The sequence below is a fragment of the Lithobates pipiens genome, unplaced genomic scaffold (genome assembly GCF_037356315.1).
Source record: "Lithobates pipiens isolate NorthernLeopardFrog02 unplaced genomic scaffold, aLitPip1_a1.2 Scaffold_25, whole genome shotgun sequence".
In the NCBI taxonomy this organism is placed as follows: Eukaryota; Metazoa; Chordata; class Amphibia; order Anura; family Ranidae; genus Lithobates; species Lithobates pipiens.
Genome location: NW_027507787.1, coordinates 89146258 through 89165106, shown reverse-complemented (window position 1 = coordinate 89165106; position 18849 = coordinate 89146258). Strand labels below are relative to the sequence as shown.

Sequence of the window (18849 nt, the reverse complement as noted above, 5' to 3'; positions counted from 1 at the left end):
TAAAATATACAGGAAAAAAGGAAAGGGCCATGGTTCCATACAGGGCACAGCCCATATAGCACAAGGGATTTGCAGTGGGAAACATGCGGGCCAGCTTATATGGGGTGAGATACCATCTCGTCATAATTTTGAGGTTGGCTTCTATTAGGGAAATATTTTTGATACCCTTGTAAGCTCTGGAGAAGGATGTTCGCCACTGTTCTAGTCCCAGTTAATTTGGAGTTCATGCTCCCACTCTGTCATGTAGGGTGTATTACCTGTCTGATGAGCAAGGGCTTGGTAGATAACTGATATTCCACCCCTCTGATCTCCGGGCCTGACTGGTCCAAATCTTGTAAGGGGTAAATCCGGGCAGAGAGGGAGTCCCTTTCCATAGATCATGAAGAAAGTGTTGTATTTGGTAAAATCTAAAGTGTTCCCTGCCCGGAATTTCCAGCTTGTTTTTACAAGATTTAAGGGTTATTGGACCCGGGGGTGTGAAAAAATGACCGATCCGGTACATCCCTTTATCCAGCCACCATTTGAAAGCTTTTATGTCTTGACCTGGGGGAAACTTGGGGTTATTGAAAACATGAGCCAATGGGCAACATTCAGAGATCAGGGAGGGAAGGGTCTTAAGTTTATCCCATAGGGACAGGGATTGCAAGAGTATCGGGGAGAGAATAGGGGGTCTGTCCTTGGGGGGAAGCGAAAGCAAGTAATCTAAAGTATATGAGGGGACCGCCTGTCTCTCAATATGAATCCAGTCTGGTTTTTCCCTTCTAGTGTACACGGTGGAGCGTTGGGCCAGTCTCGCCGCCTGGAAGTAGTACTCCAATTTGGGGAGCCCCAGACCCCCCTGAGTGCGCTGTCTGTATAAGGTATTTTTTGGAAGTCTGTGGCCTTTTCTGCCCCAAATAAACCCATTAATTTTCCTTTGTAGGGATTGCAGGTGGTCCCTTCTCAGATTGATCGGGATAGCCCTGAACAAGTAGAGGAGTCTGAGGAGAAGCGTCATTTTTATCGAGTGGATCTTGCCTAGCCAGGATAGGTCTCTGTTAGCCCACGTTCTCAGTTCCATTTCAAGTCTTTTGTATGCAGGAGGGAAGTTGACCGAGTACAGCTGGTCAATTCTGGAGGTGAGGTTAATCCCCAAATATTCTAAGTGATTGTCGTTCCAACTGAAATCAAAGGAGCTTTTTAGATTGACCACTATAGAAGATGGAAGTGAAACGTTAAGGGCATGGGACTTAACAAAGTTTACCCTGAGGCCTGACACCTTAGCAAAGTCATTCAAAACCTGGTAAAGGTTAGGGAGTGAAGTTATAGGGGAGGTTATGAACAGTAGCATATCGTCCGCGAAGAGACCACACTTGTGTTCCTGGGAGCCGCACTGGACCCCTTGGATATTGGGGTTGGAATGGATCGCTATTGCTAGAGTCTCTATCGCTATAGCGAAAATTAAGGGTGATAGGGGCAGCCCTGTCTTGTACCCCTCTGTATGCCAAGGGGAGTAGAGTGATGTCGGATTAGCGCTGAGGGTTTTGAGTATAAGGACCGCAAGGTACCTAAGAAGCGGTCACCAAATCCCCACCGTTCTAAAAGGGCGAACAGATATGGCCATTTGACAGTGTCAAAGGCCTTGTGGATATCTAAGGAGAGTAATATTCTTTCTTGTTTGGGACCCCCACCCCAACCTGAGTGTAGAAGGGAAACCAGATCAATAGCTCTTCTAACCTGGTCTGGACCCTGCCTTCCCGGGATAAAGCCCACTTGGTCTTTGTGTATGTAGCGTTGGATGAAAGATGACAAGCGGTTGGCCATGATCTTCGTAAAGATTTTGAGATCATTATTTATGAGGGAGATCGGTCTGTAATTACCAACTTCTTCTGTATTTTTATTTGGTTTTGGGATTACTGTTATATAAGCAGTGTTTAGATGGTGATCTAAGGGGGTTCCCTGCATCTTTAAATTGAAAAGCCGAGCCATATGGGGCGCTAGCGTATCAGTGAAGACCTTATAGTAAGGTACGGACAGACCGTCAGGTCCAGAAGCCGAACCAGGCTTAAGGTCTTTAATGACCTCTCCTATCTCCTCAACAGATATGCTCGACTCCATAATCTCTTTATGTTCATCCGATAGGGTTGGAATCGAAAGATCCTGAATACATTTATGTATAGAAGGGGTTCTAATGTCTGGTGTCATGCTGTAGAGTTTGGCATAAAAGCTCCTGAACGCTACCAGTACCTTGTTGGGGTCCATCGTGGGGAGGTGACCTGCTACTCTTATCTTTGGAAAGCAGTAGTTGCGTGGTTGAGGAGAAAGTTTGGATGCCTACATCCTACCGATTTTGTCCTTCTGATGGTAGAATCTAGCTCCACTCCAGCAGATACGTTTCTCCGCTTTTACCGTGAAGGCTAGATTCAATTCCAGTCTGGTGGCGTCTATTTGGTCTAGCAGAGCTTTGGAAGGTTTCTTCTTGTGTTGATGTTTGAGGAAGGCAAATTTATTTTCCAATTTAAAAATGTCAATGGACCTTTCTTTCTTTTGTTGTGTGACTAGGCTGATAATTTTGCCCCTAATGGTGGCTTTATGGGCGGCCCAAAGGGACTCTGGAGAAACATTCTCTACATTATTTAAATTACATTATTTAAAAGAAAGTATTCCTTCAGGGAATTATCTAGTTCCATAACATTTGTGGGATTGCTCAGAATGGATTCATTTAGATGCCAGTGGGTGATTGGAAGTCCAGGGAGGGGATTTTCCATATAAAGTAGGACTACAGAGTGGTCTAACCAAGCAATATCAATAATGGACGATTTGCGTGTCGATGAAATAAGGGAGGGAGGAACTAAAATGTGGTCTATTCTGGCAAACGACTTATGCGGGGCCGAAAAGTGGGTGTAATCCCTTTTCGAAGGGTTCAGTTCTCTCCATATGTCGACCAGCCCATGTGAGTGTAAGAGTTTCACGATGGCAAGGCTGGCTTTAGTGGGTCGTGTCAGTTGGGCCTTGGGGGGTCTCGATTTGTCTAGGCCTTGGTTGAACGCAACGTTTGAGTCCCCTCCAAAAATGATCTTGTCATCTACTAGAGGGAGAAGGGTGTGAAGGAGGGTTTGGAAAAATGTAGTTTGTCCTGTATTAGGGGCGTAATAAGAGATCACAGAGTAGATAATACCCCCCAATGGACCCTTTTACTAGGATAAATCTACCCTCAGGGTCCCTGTAATCGGAAATATATGAAAAATTACTACGTTTCGAGAACAGTATCGCTACCCCTTTGGTTTTGTTCGAGGCATTCGCCAGATAGAAAAGGGGAAAATGGGAATGAAGGAAATTGGGATTGTACCGGATCGGGAAATGGGTCTCCTGGATCATGACTATGTCTATCTTCAGAGAACGGTAGAGATCGAAAGCTATCCTGCGTTTACTCTGGGAATTCAAGCCCTGACTACTGTGAGTGGCAACTCTGAGATCGTTACCACATGTGTTAAACGAAGCCATAAGATCAGAGGGGTGGAAAGTTGCTCAGGCTACCGCCACTTACCCCCAGCCGGTGTTTCCTCATGGGCCCAAGGTGTGGAAGGTGAAGTGCACCAAGCTCCATTGCTATCATGATTACCAATGTACCTGTCAGTTGGCTCAAAAGAAGAAGAGAGTTGGGGGGGGGGAAAGGAAATAAAGAAAAGACAAAACATAGAATAACGTCCCCAAGGAAGACGAACAGTGTCCGGTGGGAGGAAGACCCACCAGACAGCAACACTTTGGCTTCGGTGGCCTCTGTAAGAGGTCCGAAGTACCATACCACAGAGTGGGAGTATCCTCATCTGTGGTATGAGTGGAGGCGCATGGGTATCACCCCCAGCCTCTACTAAAACTTTAAATATAACAGTGCAGAATAACACAGCTTAACGTCAACTTGATAAGCATTCCAGACCATACCACATTCTAGTGATTATAGAACCCACTGCACGGGGTACCATCGCCCGATGGGGAAGCCCATGAGCGACATTATTATGTACTGTTCCCCTCCCAATCCTGGGTTGCAACTATAGGAGAGGTGCACCCGAGAACAGGAGTACCATCGGTGTTCAAGAGAGTCCCAGGGCTAGGCCCTCCACATTAGACCTGCATCAGGCTCAGTTACCAAGATAAAAAAACAAGAAGAAGAAAAAATTCCCAAAAAATTGTTCAAGGTCACCGAATTGCCATGGCTGCCCTAAATTAAACGACTCCTTCAGGCCATCCTCAATCTATGACTTAGGTCTGGTGTTTCAGGAATCATAGGAGAGCACAAGACAACCAGGGGGACTTATGACACACTAGGTCCGTAAACTGAGAGTAGATGGTCAAACTTTTGGACAACAGGAGTAACAATGGGAGCTTTGTGCTCCCTCAATGGTAAGGAGAACTGTCCCAAATCAGCGTGCCCAGTTCAGGGCGGTGTGTTGAGAGGAGTCGAAGAAGGCATCTTAAGGGGGTTTGGTTTCCTTGGGCTTCTTTGGCTTGACCCTGTTACAGAGGGGGGAGACCGGACTTGCAGTCGTGGTGTAGAAGTCCATGGGTGCTTCCTGGGAGATCAATTTAAGGTGGAGGAAAAGCTTTTCTCCTTCTGGTAGAGAAGAAAATGCGTCCATTTTCCCTTGTACGTTAAATTTTACCCCAAAGGGGAATGTCCAGCGGTATTTGATGTCTTGTTAGGACAGCATCGTTAACAGCGGCTTGAGAGATCTTCTCTTTTGTATGGTCGATGGGGCTAAATCCACAAACATTTGTATTTGATGACCACAACATGCAAGGTGCTGTTTAGCGCGGGCTTGTCTCATCACTTCCTCCTTAACTGCATACAAGTGGGGCTTTACTATAACATCCCTCGGGGAGCCATACTTCCTGGGGGGACCCAGGGCTCTGTGGGCTCTGTCAAGCTCTAGGCGATGATTCGGAACGTTTGGGACCAGTTCCTTAATAAGGTCTTGTATTGCCTCGGGGATATCCGTGACGGTTTCAGGGAAACCACGGACACAGAAATTTTATCTCCGGGACCTATTCTCAGGGTCATCAATCCTGCCCAGGGCAGTGTCTAGCTGGTCCTGGAGGGACTGTATGTGGGACGCATGCTGGTTGGTGTGGGACACAGTGGTGTCCAGTTTAGTTTCAATGGCCTCAATTATATTGCCGAGGTAGGCAAAGTCTGATTTTATGTCTCTGGTGATTTGTGCAGCCGTATTTGCCAGACCTCTCTCCAAAAGGGCTGCAAATTTGTGAAACAGGTCTCCCTGAGAAGAAGGGGCATCCAGGTCCTTCATATTAGGAGATGGTGTGGGCTGCTGGGGTGGGAGAGCGGGCCCTGTGGGGGACAGGTTATAGTCCTCTAGTACTCTGCTTAATAGGGATTCTATGGATGCTGGGGAGGGCACTTACTGGCCTTCTTGTGCTCCCTGGGCAACCTGGGAATATGTGAGCATTGCAGGGGCTATCACTTGCCTGTGCTCTGGTTGCCTGTCTGTGTAGGACGCGTGGTGCGGAGCTGAGGGAAGTCCGCGGCCATCTTGGTAACCCTCCGCTGCCCGCTCGATCAAATGCCGGCCCCAGATCACGCCTCGCTGCCGGTCCAGACATACAGGGGGATTCCCAGTGGTGTCCCCTCCTCGGGACGGTTAGCGGGGTCCTGGTCCGGTTCGTGCTGTGTCCACTATGGTGCTAGTTCGGCTGGGGTGATGCCCATGCATGCGCACTCTAATAAAATAATTTTTTATACAATATATTTGATTTATAATATTGCACCTTCAAAGTCCCTACCTAAGCCATATAAATTCGTTCATAATTGGAGACAAGGAGGCTGAATTACTAAAGCATTTGAAAATATTCACACAATAAACTGTGTGTGAAATACTCACTTCAATTATCCAATCATAGGCAGTTGAAATAAATAAACAAGGATTTTCTTCACATGAAGGGAAAAATCAAAGCGAAACTTTTCACTTTATTGTTTCAACATTCTCAAATCCAGTAAATCAGATGCAAAAATTTTAGTGCAATACTCAAGAGCCAGGTACCAAAAAATTACTCCCAAGGGCTTTTAGGCAGCAAGAGCAATGAATGTACAAATGCTTATAATATCAAGATTTTTATTGGTATAAACATTAAAATTAAAATCCACATACAATTTTAAAATATGAGCTCTGGTATGCCCCAACTTACAAAAAACTGATGTCCTATAAACAGATGGCAGGTGACATGTTTAACAGGAATTTTCAATAATTATTACACTTGTCTAAGCAAAATCCCCAATGCATTTTGAATATAGTGATCAAACTCTTCCTCAGGGGGATGAGGGCATTGATATTGAAAACATGATGTTAGAATGTTTCTATAATTTGCATAAGAATCCTAGCATCATATCATTCATCAATTACTATTGCAATTTACTATTAGCAAAATCTATAATAACACACTTTCAAGCTGTCTCTTGGCCATCCGTGACAAGCTAGAGCCAGGTTCCATACTGTCTAATGAACCTGATGTTGCTGCTTCTATAGTGCAGATAAGTAAAATGTAACATATACAAGCTAGTAAAAATGATTTATAGTTTTTTCCAAGGCTACATATTTACCATTTGAACTGTTTGTAACACTTGGGATGTTCATTTATTAAATAAGAATTTTGATGGATCTTGGCGTGCAGCCATTTCTTTAGTGTTGATTGTGACGTTATAAGTAGAAGTTGACAATGTGTATTCTGCCTGAAACAAAATACAATAAGAATAAGATGAGCTTTTAAGCAAAGTGTCTTTATGTTTTTTTTTTTTACAGATACAAGGCTCCCTGGGCTTGAGCGTTATAATATCCATTCTCTCTTTTATTGGACTGATACTGAACATTGTAGATTACTTTGTTTATTATTATTGCTACAATTCTTCTTCTTATTATTATGACTATGGATGTGATGATTTAATTGTAAGTATCTAATCACTCCATGTCTTTCCGTTTTATCAACCATAAAAACATTTTGCCATTAATATTGGAGGGGCAAGTTCAGGATTTTTATAAAGACCCCTCCTCCCCCCCCCCCCAGCCCCTTAAACTACTATAAGCTGAGCCATCCCCCTACAGGTACTTATGTCCTGCCTACCTCTATAGTCAGAAATACACTTTATCTAAGGCTCAGAGGACTGCAAATCAGCCACTTACATAATCTTTTTATGTCCATTCCGTGATACATACACACCCCAAAGGAGACAATCCAATCAAAATCCCCTTCATATATGCCTCTTAGCCTTGGTTTATTATCCCCAGTGTAGTGCCCACTCCCAGGAGTGCTGTGGAGAATACGACCAGGTCTCCCTTGCAAATACAGAGGCAGCCTCCCACAGTCACCATTCCAATCACACTGACATCAGTGGCTCAGTATAGGGGAAGGGTTTTTTGTGGATTTCATTTGCAGAAATTTGAGCAATATCAGAATCAACAGGAAGACAAACTTATTAGCAGGAATCCTCATAGCTGCAAGCACACTTGAAAGTTAAAACCAGATCTGACTCGCAATGTCCCAAGACCTGACTGCCATCCAGCTTCCACATGACACTCTTCAGAGATGGAGATAAAAGATCCTTTTCCAGACTAGAACTTCCGGATAGTGACTGCCAAAAACAATCCTTTAGCAATCTTCTCCAGGCCATCAGCCAAGCACCTGCTGAGGCTCATACTGCAATTTCTTGTCTTACTAGTTATCTACCAAGGGCAGCAGCCCCAGGAGAACTCAAACCCTCCCTGTAAAGGAAAGAGCCCTCTGGAAAGGCCTTCCAAATATTTATCACCTTTCTCAGCTACCATCTGGGTGTCCCTTCCCAGTGAATGTCAGAAGTCTGATAGGAATTCATAACTAATGCCGCGTACACACGTAGCGGACTATCCGACGGACTTAGTATGGCGGACTTCCCGCCAGACTGTCCATCCGACTTTCCGAACGGGCTACTTGCCCACACACACGGCACTTTTTCAGCGGACTAATACGGCGACTAAGTCCGCCGTACTATCCGCCCTACTTTTGAAATGAACGGACTCGCCCACACACGCGGAGGAAAGTCCGCTCATTTCGAGCGGGTCTCCAGGTAGGCGGGGCCCGTGAAGGAGACGTCGCTGGCCCCACCACCTGGTATGGACTTAAAGGGGAATTCCAACGCTGGAAAAATTGGCGTGGGGGTTCCCCCCAGGTCCACATCAGACCCTTGTCCGAGCACGCTACCCGGCCGGCCAGGAAAGACCGGCCCCCCACCCTATGTGAATGAGTATGGTATAAAATGTACCACTACCCATTCACCTGTGAAAAAAAGTACAAAAAAAAAACACAACACAGGGTAAAAATTGTTTATTGCACAGCTCCGGGGGTCTTCCGTCTTCGGGGGTCTTCTCGCCGGACTCCTCCGCTATCTTCTGCTAGCTCTTTTGCTAGCGGAGGAGCCCGGCTTTCTTCCTCGCCGCTGGCCTCTTCTTCCGACTTCGGGGGTCTTGTCCCCCTCTTCAGTTCTTCTGCAGGGCCACCGCGCCTTATTATAGCTCTTTTACAGGCGGTGGCCCGGTCTTCTGTCGCCGCTGTCGTCGTCGTCACTACCTTCTGTTCTTTTCTTCTCTTCTGATGTTGACTCGTCGCTCCCTCCGCTCACAATGACAGGGACCGGGCGCGCGACGACTTATATAGGGACATCACCGGATAATGTCCCCTCCTATTATGATGTCAATGTCCCAGCATCCTCTGGGACTGTGACACCATAATGGGCGGGGACATCATCCGGTGATGTCCCTATATAAGTCGCCGCGCATCGCGTCAGAGCCATTGTGAGGGGAGGATGCGGCGAGTCAACATCTGAAGAAAAGAAGAGAAGAACAGAAGGCAGCGGCGGCGACGATGACAGCGGCGACAGAAGACTGGGCCACCGCCTGTAAAAGAGCTATAAGAAAGCGCGGTGGCCTGGCAGAAGAACCGAAGAGGGGGACAAGACCCCCGAAGAGGGGGACAAGACCCCCGAAGTCGGAAGAAGAGGCCGGCGACGAGGAAGAAAGCCGGGCTCCTCCGCTAGCAGAAGATAGCGGAGGAGTCCGGCGAGAAGACCCCCGAAGACGGAAGACCCCCGGAGCTGTGCAATAAACTATTTTTACCCTGTGTTGTGTTTTTTTTTTGTACTTTTTTTTCACAGGTGAATGGGTAGGGGTACATTGTACCCCATACTCATTCACATAGGGTGGGGGGCCCCCTTATTAAAGGGGGCTCCCGGATTCCGATAAGCCCCCCGCAAGCAGGCCCGGACAACCAATGGCCAGGGTTGTCGGGAAGAGGCCCTTGTCGTCATCAACATGGGGACAAGGTGCTTTGGGGTGGGGAGGCCATGCGGCCCCCCCTTCCCCAAGGCACCCCCCATGTTGAGGGCACGCGGCCTGGTACGGCTCAGGAGGGGGGGCGCTCGCTCGTCCCCCCCTTTCCTGGCCAGCCGGGTAGCGTGCTCGGACAAGGGTCTGATGTGGACCTGGGGGGAACCCCCACGCTGATTTTTCCGGCGTTGGGGTTCCCCTTTATGTCCATACCAGGTGGCGGGGCCAGCGACATCTCCTTCGCGGGCACCGCCTACCTGGAGACCCGCTCGAAATGAGCGGACTTTTCTCCGGGCGGGAAAAGTCTGTTCATTTCAAAAGTATGGCGGACTAGCACACACACGGCCGGATTGTCCGCCGAAATGCGAGTCCGGCGGGAAGATTAGAGTGCAAAACTACTTTCTAAGTCCGCCGTACTTTCGGGTCAAAAAAGTCTGCCGGAGGCTACACATGGGGGGATTGTCGGGCGGACTTGAGTTTGCCGGACTTTTCCACCCGATTGTTTGAATCAGAAACAGAAGCAATCAAACACCAAGCCTATCAAACGCTGAGCAGACCAAAAAAAAAGAACCCGATCCTTGCTCCACTGACTACAGTGAAGTCAAAAACTAAATTAGGCCTAATAGAGGCAGGGAGATATTCCAGGAAAAAACAAAAATAGAAAAAACTAAAAAAAGTGTGTGTATATATATATATATATATATATGTGTTGTAAGGGATCTTCCCGGGGTAGGGTGTGTTTGGACACAGTTCACAGCAGACTTGGACTTTATAAAGCAGACCTTTGCGTTTATTCGTGGTACAAACAGTCCAACAAACAAAGTATACAGCAACACCGTGCTTCTTGTGTATAACAGGAACAAAATAATAACAAAAACAAACAACCTAGCCCGGCTGGGCGCTTACTAACAGGTTCTTCTCACCTATCTGACACTTATAAACACAGCGTCTTTCGCCTGGATATCGCAGGGTGGATTTTAGCTCCAGCAGTGGCTGTGCTTGCAGCTTCCTCAAACACACAGACTGTTCGTTTCCCTGGCTGAGAGCAAACACCTGCAGGCCCGCAGAGCCTTTACCTTCCCAGGCTAATTAGGATCAAAGCTCACCTGATCCAAAACCCAGAACTGGAACGAGGGATGGGGGGTGTGGAATGACAGGTCCCTCTACCAAACCTACCTGCCATTCCATATAAACCCAGGCCCGGCAAGATTAAATAACAACTCAGCAGCATATTGCTGCTGAGAAACTGATCCATCCTGGACTTACCATCTCACACTGTGTAGCAACCTAGGTGAGATGTACACCCCCTCAACCACTTCTCCAGTGACATGTCTACATATCCCCCCCCTCTTTTTCAGACCGGAGGGCTGAGCCTTTTGTCCCCACAGACAACTCACCCTCGACAATGCGTCAGCATTTGCCTGTAATTTCCCTGGCCTGTGTTCCACAGTGAAATTAAAGTTTTGTAAGGACAGAAACCATCTAGTCACTCTTGCATTTCTCTCCTTGTTTAACTTCATCCATGTTAGGGGGGCATGGTCTGTCACCAACTTGAATTTCCTGCCTAGCAAGTAATACTTTAAAGATTCTAGGGCCCACTTCACTGCCAAACATTCTCGCTCCACAATGGCATAATTTTTCTCGGCCGGGGTTAGTTTTCTACTCAAGTACGTCACCGGATGCTCCTCACCATTCACTACTTGTGAGAGTACTGCACCTAAGCCTGTGTTAGAGGCATCTGTCTGGACCAGAAATTCTCGCCTGAAATTGGGGGTAACTAACACAGGTGGTTGGCACAAGGCAGACTTAAGGCTTTGGAAAGCCTTCTCGGCCTCTGGGGTCCACGTGACCATTGCTGTCTTTCCGCCCTTTGTCAAGTCAGTTAGTGGAGCAGCAACTGAGGCAAAGTTCGGCACAAATCTACGGTAATAACCGGTAATACCCAGGAAAGCTCTAACCTGTTTCCTTGTCAGGGGTCTAGGCCAATTCTGTATTGCCTCAATTTTATTTAGCTGTGGCTTAATCAATCCTCTCCCAACAATGTAGCCCAGATATTTGGCCTCTTCTAGGGCTAGAGCACACTTCTCGGCATTTATGGTCAACCCTGCATCACTTATGGTATCCAACACGGCCTGTACCTTACAGAGGTGACTTTCCCAATCAGGGCTAAAAATTACCACATCATCGAGGTAGGCGGCTGAGTAATCCCGATGTGGTCGCAGAATCAAGTCCATCAACCTCTGGAAAGTTGCAGGCGCTCCATGTAACCCGAATGGCATCACTACATACTGGAATAGCCCATCAGGGGTGGAGAATGCAGTTTTCTTTTTAGCCTCGCCAGAAAGTGGAATCTGCCAGTAGCCCTTTGTGAGATCGAGGGTGGTTATGTACCTGGCGTTACCTAACTTCTCAATCAACTCATCTACCCTGGGCATAGGATAAGCATCGAACTTGGAGATCTCATTCAACTTTCTGAAATCGTTACAGAACCTCCAAGTTCCATTGGGCTTTGGGATTAGCACAATCGGGCTGGACCATTCACTCTGTGACACCTCAATTACCCCCAGATCAAGCATACGTTTTACCTCGTCAGATACGGCTTTTCTACGTGCCTCCGGTATCCTATAGGGCTTTAGGTTTACTCTGCTTCTAGGCTCAGTTTCAATGTGATGATGGATGAGGTGGGTACGCCCTGGGAGGTCAGAGAACTTGTTTTTGTTTTTCTGTAAAAATTCCAGAGCCTCCTGTTTCTGTGACACTGATAGAGCATCACCTACTTTGACTGGAGGGATTGGTGGTGACAAATTATTAACAGTATTTGTCGCCACCAAGGATTCCCTGTCTTTCCAGGGCTTGATCAAGTTTATGTGATAAACTTGGAAAGGCTTCCTTCTACCTGGTTGGTGCACCTTGTAGTTCACCTCACTGATCTTTTCAACAATTTCATAAGGACCTTGCCACTTCGCTAAGAATTTACTCTCAACAGTGGGGACTAGTATAAGGACCCTATTGCCTGGGTTGAATGTCCTGATTCTTGCGGACCGGTTGTAAATTCTACTTTGGGCCTCTTGAGCTCTCTGGAGGTGTTCCCTTACCAGGGGCATTACAGTGGCTATACGGTCCTGCATTTGTGCTACATGCTCAATAACACTCTTGTATGGGGTGGACTCACTCTCCCATGTCTCTTTTGCAATGTCCAGTAGACCCCTAGGGTGACGACCATAGACCAACTCGAATGGTGAGAACCCTGTGGATGCTTGGGGCACCTCCCTAATAGCAAACATGAGGTAGGGTAATAAATGATCCCAGTCACGACCATCTTTTCCCACCACTTTCTTCAACATATGTTTCAAAGTTTTATTAAATCTCTCCACCAATCCGTCCGTCTGGGGGTGGTATACAGAGGTACGGATGTGTGAGACTTTAAATAGTTTGCATAATTCCTTCATCAGTTTTGACATAAATGGCGTACCTTGGTCAGTTAGGATTTCTTTGGGGATCCCAGTCCTAGAGAACATATAAAACAACTCACGTGCAATTGTTTTAGATGCAGTGTTTCTTAAGGGTACAGCCTCAGGATAGCGGGTCGCATAATCTATGACTACCAAAATATACTGGTGTCCTCTAGCTGACTTTACCACGGGACCCACTAAATCCATGGCAATACGCTCAAAAGGCACCTCTATAATAGGGAGCGAAACCAAAGGACTGCGAAAATGTGACACTGGGGCACTAACCTGACATGTGGGGCACGACTCGCAGTATTTTTTAATGTCATCATATATCGCCGGCCAAAAAAACCTCTGGAGAACCCTCTCTCGCGTTTTGTCAGTCCCCAAGTGTCCCCCAAGAACATGGTTATGTGCCATGTCAAGCACCTGACGCCGGTACGGCTTAGGTACCAGAAGCTGTTCCACAATCTCATCCTTAACCTTATTGACTCTATAGAAAAGATCATTAGTCACAGAGAAATGTGGAAATCTTTTTTCAGCATCTGGTTGCTGAGGTACCCCATTCATAACAGCAACCTGCTCTCTCGCATTTTTGAGAGTGGGGTCCTGTAATTGTGCAGCGCCAAAATTATCCCTAGACACCTCTAAGTCTAGTATATTTTGCTCAGTGGGAGGAGCCTCCTCCTCCCCAGCCAGGACCTGCAAAGGAGAACAATCATTTTCATCCTGCACACTTCTATCATTCACAGGGGACAAAGCAACCCCCTTAGAGGTATCCCCACTCCTTTTGGGGATTTTTCTTTTTTCCCAGAGAGCCCAGAATAATGGAAAATCGCGCCCCAATATTACATTATGCATGAGGTTTTTTACCACACCCACTTCATATTGTACGGTGCCTTGTTCAGTCCCGACTTTAGCCAGCACTATAGGGTACACTTTTGTATCACCATGTATGCACACAACACTCATATGCTTTTTAGACTCTAAGTCCCCAGCCACCAGGCTAGCATGCACCAAGGTTACGAGGCTTCCCGAGTCCATTAACGCCTCAACGGGAAGGTCATTGATGGTAATATTGCAGATTTGCGGTTCAGTCTCTAGTCCCGGAACTGCAGCACAAGATGGTTCCGCAAACAGCGACTGACGCCGGCTAGCGTCACACTCCATGGGTTCAGTGGTAAGAGGGCAATGGGCCGACACGTGTCCCGCCTCATGGCATCTCCAACACTGGATAGGGCCTGGTCTCTTTGGCAAGGAGTCCTTTTCAGAGCCCCTTAGCCACCCGGGACCATCACCAGTCTTTTGTCCCTGAGACACCACTTGAGCCCTTTTCCCTCCATCAGCACCCCTCCACACTCCCCCAATAGATGGAAGTCTCTTACCAGCTGACGGCACAGATCTGGCGCTCCGGGGAGGTGAAGATGCTGCAGGAACATCACGGAGGTAGTCCTCAGTCGCCTGGAACCTCTCCACAAGGTTGACAAGTTCGTTTGCATTCTTAGGATCACCTTGTCCCACCCAGAGTTGCAGTTCAGTAGGAAGCGCTCGGAGGTAGCGATCCATCACGACCTTCTCTAGGATTTGTGCAGGAGTAGAAGTGTCTGGCTCCAACCACTTTCTTGCCAAATGGATTAGGTCATACATCTGGGACCTCGCTGATTTGTCCAGACTGTAGCTCCAGTTGCGTACCCTCCGGGCACGGACTGCAGTAGTAACTCCTAGTCGGGCAAGTATCTCCTCTTTTAGCCGAGTATAGTCCTTAACCTCTTGCTCACTGAGGTCATAGTAGGCCTTTTGAGGTTCACCTGTTAAATAGGGCGCAATTACCTCTGCCCACTCAGCGGCTGGTAACTTCTCTCGCTCAGCCACGCGCTCAAATACTGTTAGATAGGCTTCAACATCGTCCTCAGCAGTCATCTTTTGCAGCGCTTTCTGCACAGTCCTTCTCCCAAAAAAAATCCCTGGAGCGGCTCCCATCACTGTGGGTGGATTAGCAACCACAGGCGCCTCTCGATTTGCTATCAGGTGCTCGATAAGTTGTTGTTGTGCAGCCATGGACTGTTCATGTCGTCTATTGGCCTCTGTCTGAGCCTGCTGTTGTTGCAAACTCACTTGCATAAACTGCTTCAGCATCTCCTCCATGTTGCTGGACTGTTCTTGGAGTGTAGTTGCAGCTTTCACCCAGGACATCAGCAGCTGTAGCCAAGTCTGTCCACACCGTTGCCCCTAGCAACCGTGTTGCCCGCATTCTCCACCAATTGTAAGGGATCTTCCCGGGGTAGGGTGTGTTTGGACACAGTTCACAGCAGACTTGGACTTTATAAAGCAGACCTTTGCGTTTATTCGTGGTACAAACAGTCCAACAAACAAAGTATACAGCAACACCGTGCTTCTTGTGTATAACAGGAACAAAATAATAACAAAAACAAACAACCTAGCCCGGCTGGGCGCTTACTAACAGGTTCTTCTCACCTATCTGACACTTATAAACACAGCGTCTTTCGCCTGGATATCGCATTGTGGATTTTAGCTCCAGCAGTGGCTGTGCTTGCAGCTTCCTCAAACACACAGACTGTTCGTTTCCCTGGCTGAGAGCAAACACCTGCAGGCCCGCAGAGCCTTTACCTTCCCAGGCTAATTAGGATCAAAGCTCACCTGATCCAAAACCCAGAACTGGAACGAGGGATGGGGGGTGTGGAATGACAGGTCCCTCTACCAAACCTACCTGCCATTCCATATAAACCCAGGCCCGGCAAGATTAAATAACAACTCAGCAGCATATTGCTGCTGAGAAACTGATCCATCCTGGACTTACCATCTCACACTGTGTAGCAACCTAGGTGAGATGTACACCCCCTCAACCACTTCTCCAGTGACATGTCTACAGTGTGTATATATATATATATATATATATATAAAATCTTTATCGTACATTACGGGACACAGAGCTCCATAGTAATAACTACATGGTTTATAGGCCACCTTTAGGTGAATGGACACTGATATATCCAAAAAGGAAACAGGAAGTGCCCCTCCCTATATAACCCTTCCCATACCGGGAGTATCGGGAGGTTGATGAAGTGCTAAGAGAGCGCCACTAAGTAATCTCTGATGGGGATAATGCAAACGAATCCATCTAAAGTGGAGGGGGGACCATCCACCATCAGAGAGGTCAGGTTCCCCCCTGCTGAAGACTCCCCACCCCATCTCGATCTGCACTCACTACAGGGCCAGCTATCTCCACGCAGAGCGCAGGAAAGGGATCCTTAAAAAAAGGAAGCGGGGCCTAAATCTGTGTGGGGCGTAGCTTAAACGCTTCCGGCATGCACGTGAAGCACATGGCTCACTACTTAAAAGCTGTACACTCCGGGAGTGTCTGGTTGGCTGATGGAGGGACACAGAGCGCACAAGGGCATGTAAGCTGTATGGGTGTGTGGATACAGGCATTTCCAAGGGGCTAGACTAGACTAAAGCTCAGCAGTAGATGCATTTTGTTCAGTACCTCTGCTTTTTTTGTGCTTAGGACTATGTCTACCCATAGGAGGGGTAATTCATCAGGGGGGAGTGCAAAGTCACTGCGGTCAGAGCCTACAGCTCCTAGTCGCACACCCACAGTTCCATCCTTCCCTGGAGGACCTGGAGCATCTGGCGAATCTGAGCCATCTTGTCTCACAGGCATGGTGGCTACCCCAACATGTCAGCTTCTGCATTAATCACTAAGGCCGCGTACACACGCGCGGACTGTTCACCCAACTTTGTCCGTCCAACAGTTTCGGCAAACAGTCCGCTCAAACTTAGCATGGACGGACATGGCCACACACGACGGACGAACAGTTTGCTGAAACCGTGCGCGATGACGTTTCGGCACGCACGACAGATCGAAAATTTCGACGTCCAATACACTGCAATGCAACCTTCCGACGTGGAAATCCTTTCTGAGCATGCGCGAGACTTAGTTGGCCGAACAAGCCTACACACGAGCGAACAGTCCGCTGAAACCTTGTTTCAGCGGACAGTTTTTCGGAATTTCCGTAAGACCTTGTTCGGCCAACTGTCCGCTGAAACTGTCCGCTGAAGCCCCACACACGAGCGGACTGTCCGCCCAAACACTGTTCAGCGGACAAGGTTGGGCGAACAGTCCGCCCGTGTGTACGCGGCCTAAGGATGATTTCGCTTTGGCTCTGGCTGGTATGGAGTGAAAAATAGCTGATTTGTTCACGTAATCCTCCCAGGAGGTGAGAAAACATGGCAGGTCCCCTTCTCCTGCACTTGACCTTCCCGATTTGGAACAACGATGGGCAGATGATAGTGAGGTACCTTTTGAGGGAAAGAGGTTCAGGTGACTCCTCTTGTGAGGATTCAGCATCTGAAGAACCTTTCTCAATCTCAGAAATTGCTAATTTAATCCCTTACAGACTTGGTTCACTCTGGATATAAGTTGCCTACTGCAGAAGTGGATGAGGTTTCCTTCTCTTTGGGTTCGCTAAAACCCTCACAGGGTTCTCATGCTTTCCCTATGCACGCATTACTGGAGCATCTGATTTTATTCTGATTGGGATCGCCCAGATAAGCAGTTTTCTCCCCCTAAGAAATTTTCATTTCTTTACCCTATGGAGAAAAAGTTCTCAAAGAGATGGAATTTGCCATCCGTGGATGCTGCTATCTCCTCTGTGAACAGGAGTTTAACTTGTCCAGTGGACAATGTACAAGTATTTAGAGATCCAGCTGATAAAAAGTTTGAATCTTTACTAAAAGCCTCATTTGCTGTAGCCGGTGCGGTGGTACAGCCTGCAGTAGCTGCAATCGGCATCTGTCAATCCCTTCGGAATGAACTCAAGCAGGTTATTAAAGTTCATGCTCAAGCTGATAAGGCCCAAAGTTTAGCTGAGCTACCTAGGGCCCTATACTTTGCAGTGGACGCTATCAAGGATTCCATCCATCAGGTGTATTGCCGTGCGCTTATGTTGATGATACATATGTCCAGGACTCTGGCTTAAAAATTGGTAAGCCAAGTTACCATGCAAGAAGCTCTTGGCTGGGTTTCCCCTTCATGGAGAAAGGTTGTTTGGGGAAGATTAGGATAAGTATATCCAAAAGAGTTCTGGGGTAAGAGTACCCTTCTGCCGGTTAAGAAAAAGAATAGACGGCCTTCTTTCAAGACTTCCTGTCATGGTCATGCAATAGAGTTTGTCTGCTTACCTGTCTCCATGTGTTCGTCTCTAGAGACCAGCCGGCCCTCACCTGACTGCTTTTGTAATCCATCCTCTGGCATGGCTCCACCCTAGCTCCTATCAGAGAACTCTATATTAACCTGTGCACTGCAGTCCAACCCTGCTGATGAACCTTTGTGTGTTTGGCTTCCTGTTACCTGCCGTGTGCTCTTCTGTTGTTCTGTTACCGACTTTGGCCTGTCTCTGACTATCCCTGTTTGCCTGTGATCCTGACCTTTTGGCGTGTCCCTGACTATCCCTGTCTGCTTGTGGCCCCGACCTTGGCTTTATCCCTTACTATCCCTATCCTCCTGTTGCCTACTGTGGGTGTGAGCTGGGGGACCCTGGGGGTCGTGACCTGGAGCCAGTTGCAGCCCAGTCCATCCTCACCACTAGAGGCTCTGGTGAACACCTGCTGGCTCTTAGACTCCGCACCCCAGGGAATCTTACGCTCTAACCCCGGTGGGATCCGTCTTGGTGTTTCGGCGGCCCTGCCTTCCTTATCACCTTGACTCTTATCCGCAGCAGTCAGCCGTAGGGTCCACAACCTTGCGGTGCACTCCTGATCCCTACGGTGTGCATCTGTCACCTGGCCTCAAGGTGACCTGACACTTCCCCTCTTATGCCTGGAGCAACAGCCTCCAGGCAATATCGATGGCAATATCGATGGCCTCCGCCATCAGGGGCAAAGGGTATGCCTCATAACCAGACACAGGGCTACAAAAAGCCCTGGGGACAAAAGTCAACAAAACAGAATCCCAAGGCTTCCTTGTGAAGTGGGGAGAAGACTGAGGTATTTTTCAGAAACTTGGCAAGAGGAAATCCAAGACAAGTGGGTCCTCT

At 47.8% G+C, this 18849-nt stretch overlaps 1 protein-coding gene across 2 annotated transcripts in view; it reads left to right on the top strand.

Annotated features, from left to right (window-relative positions):
* The window catches only part of LOC143930373 (membrane-spanning 4-domains subfamily A member 4A-like), a 57992-nt gene that overhangs the window by 21622 nt on the left and 17521 nt on the right, over nucleotides 1-18849 (top strand). The window contains exon 4 of one of the 2 annotated variants that reach the window (XM_077454650.1): nucleotides 6792-6935. The exons of the other annotated variant lie outside the window; for it this stretch is intronic. Within the exon in view, the coding sequence (XP_077310776.1) occupies nucleotides 6792-6935 (144 nt within the window). The remainder of the gene's footprint in view (nucleotides 1-6791; nucleotides 6936-18849) is intronic. 2 annotated transcript variants of the gene reach the window in all.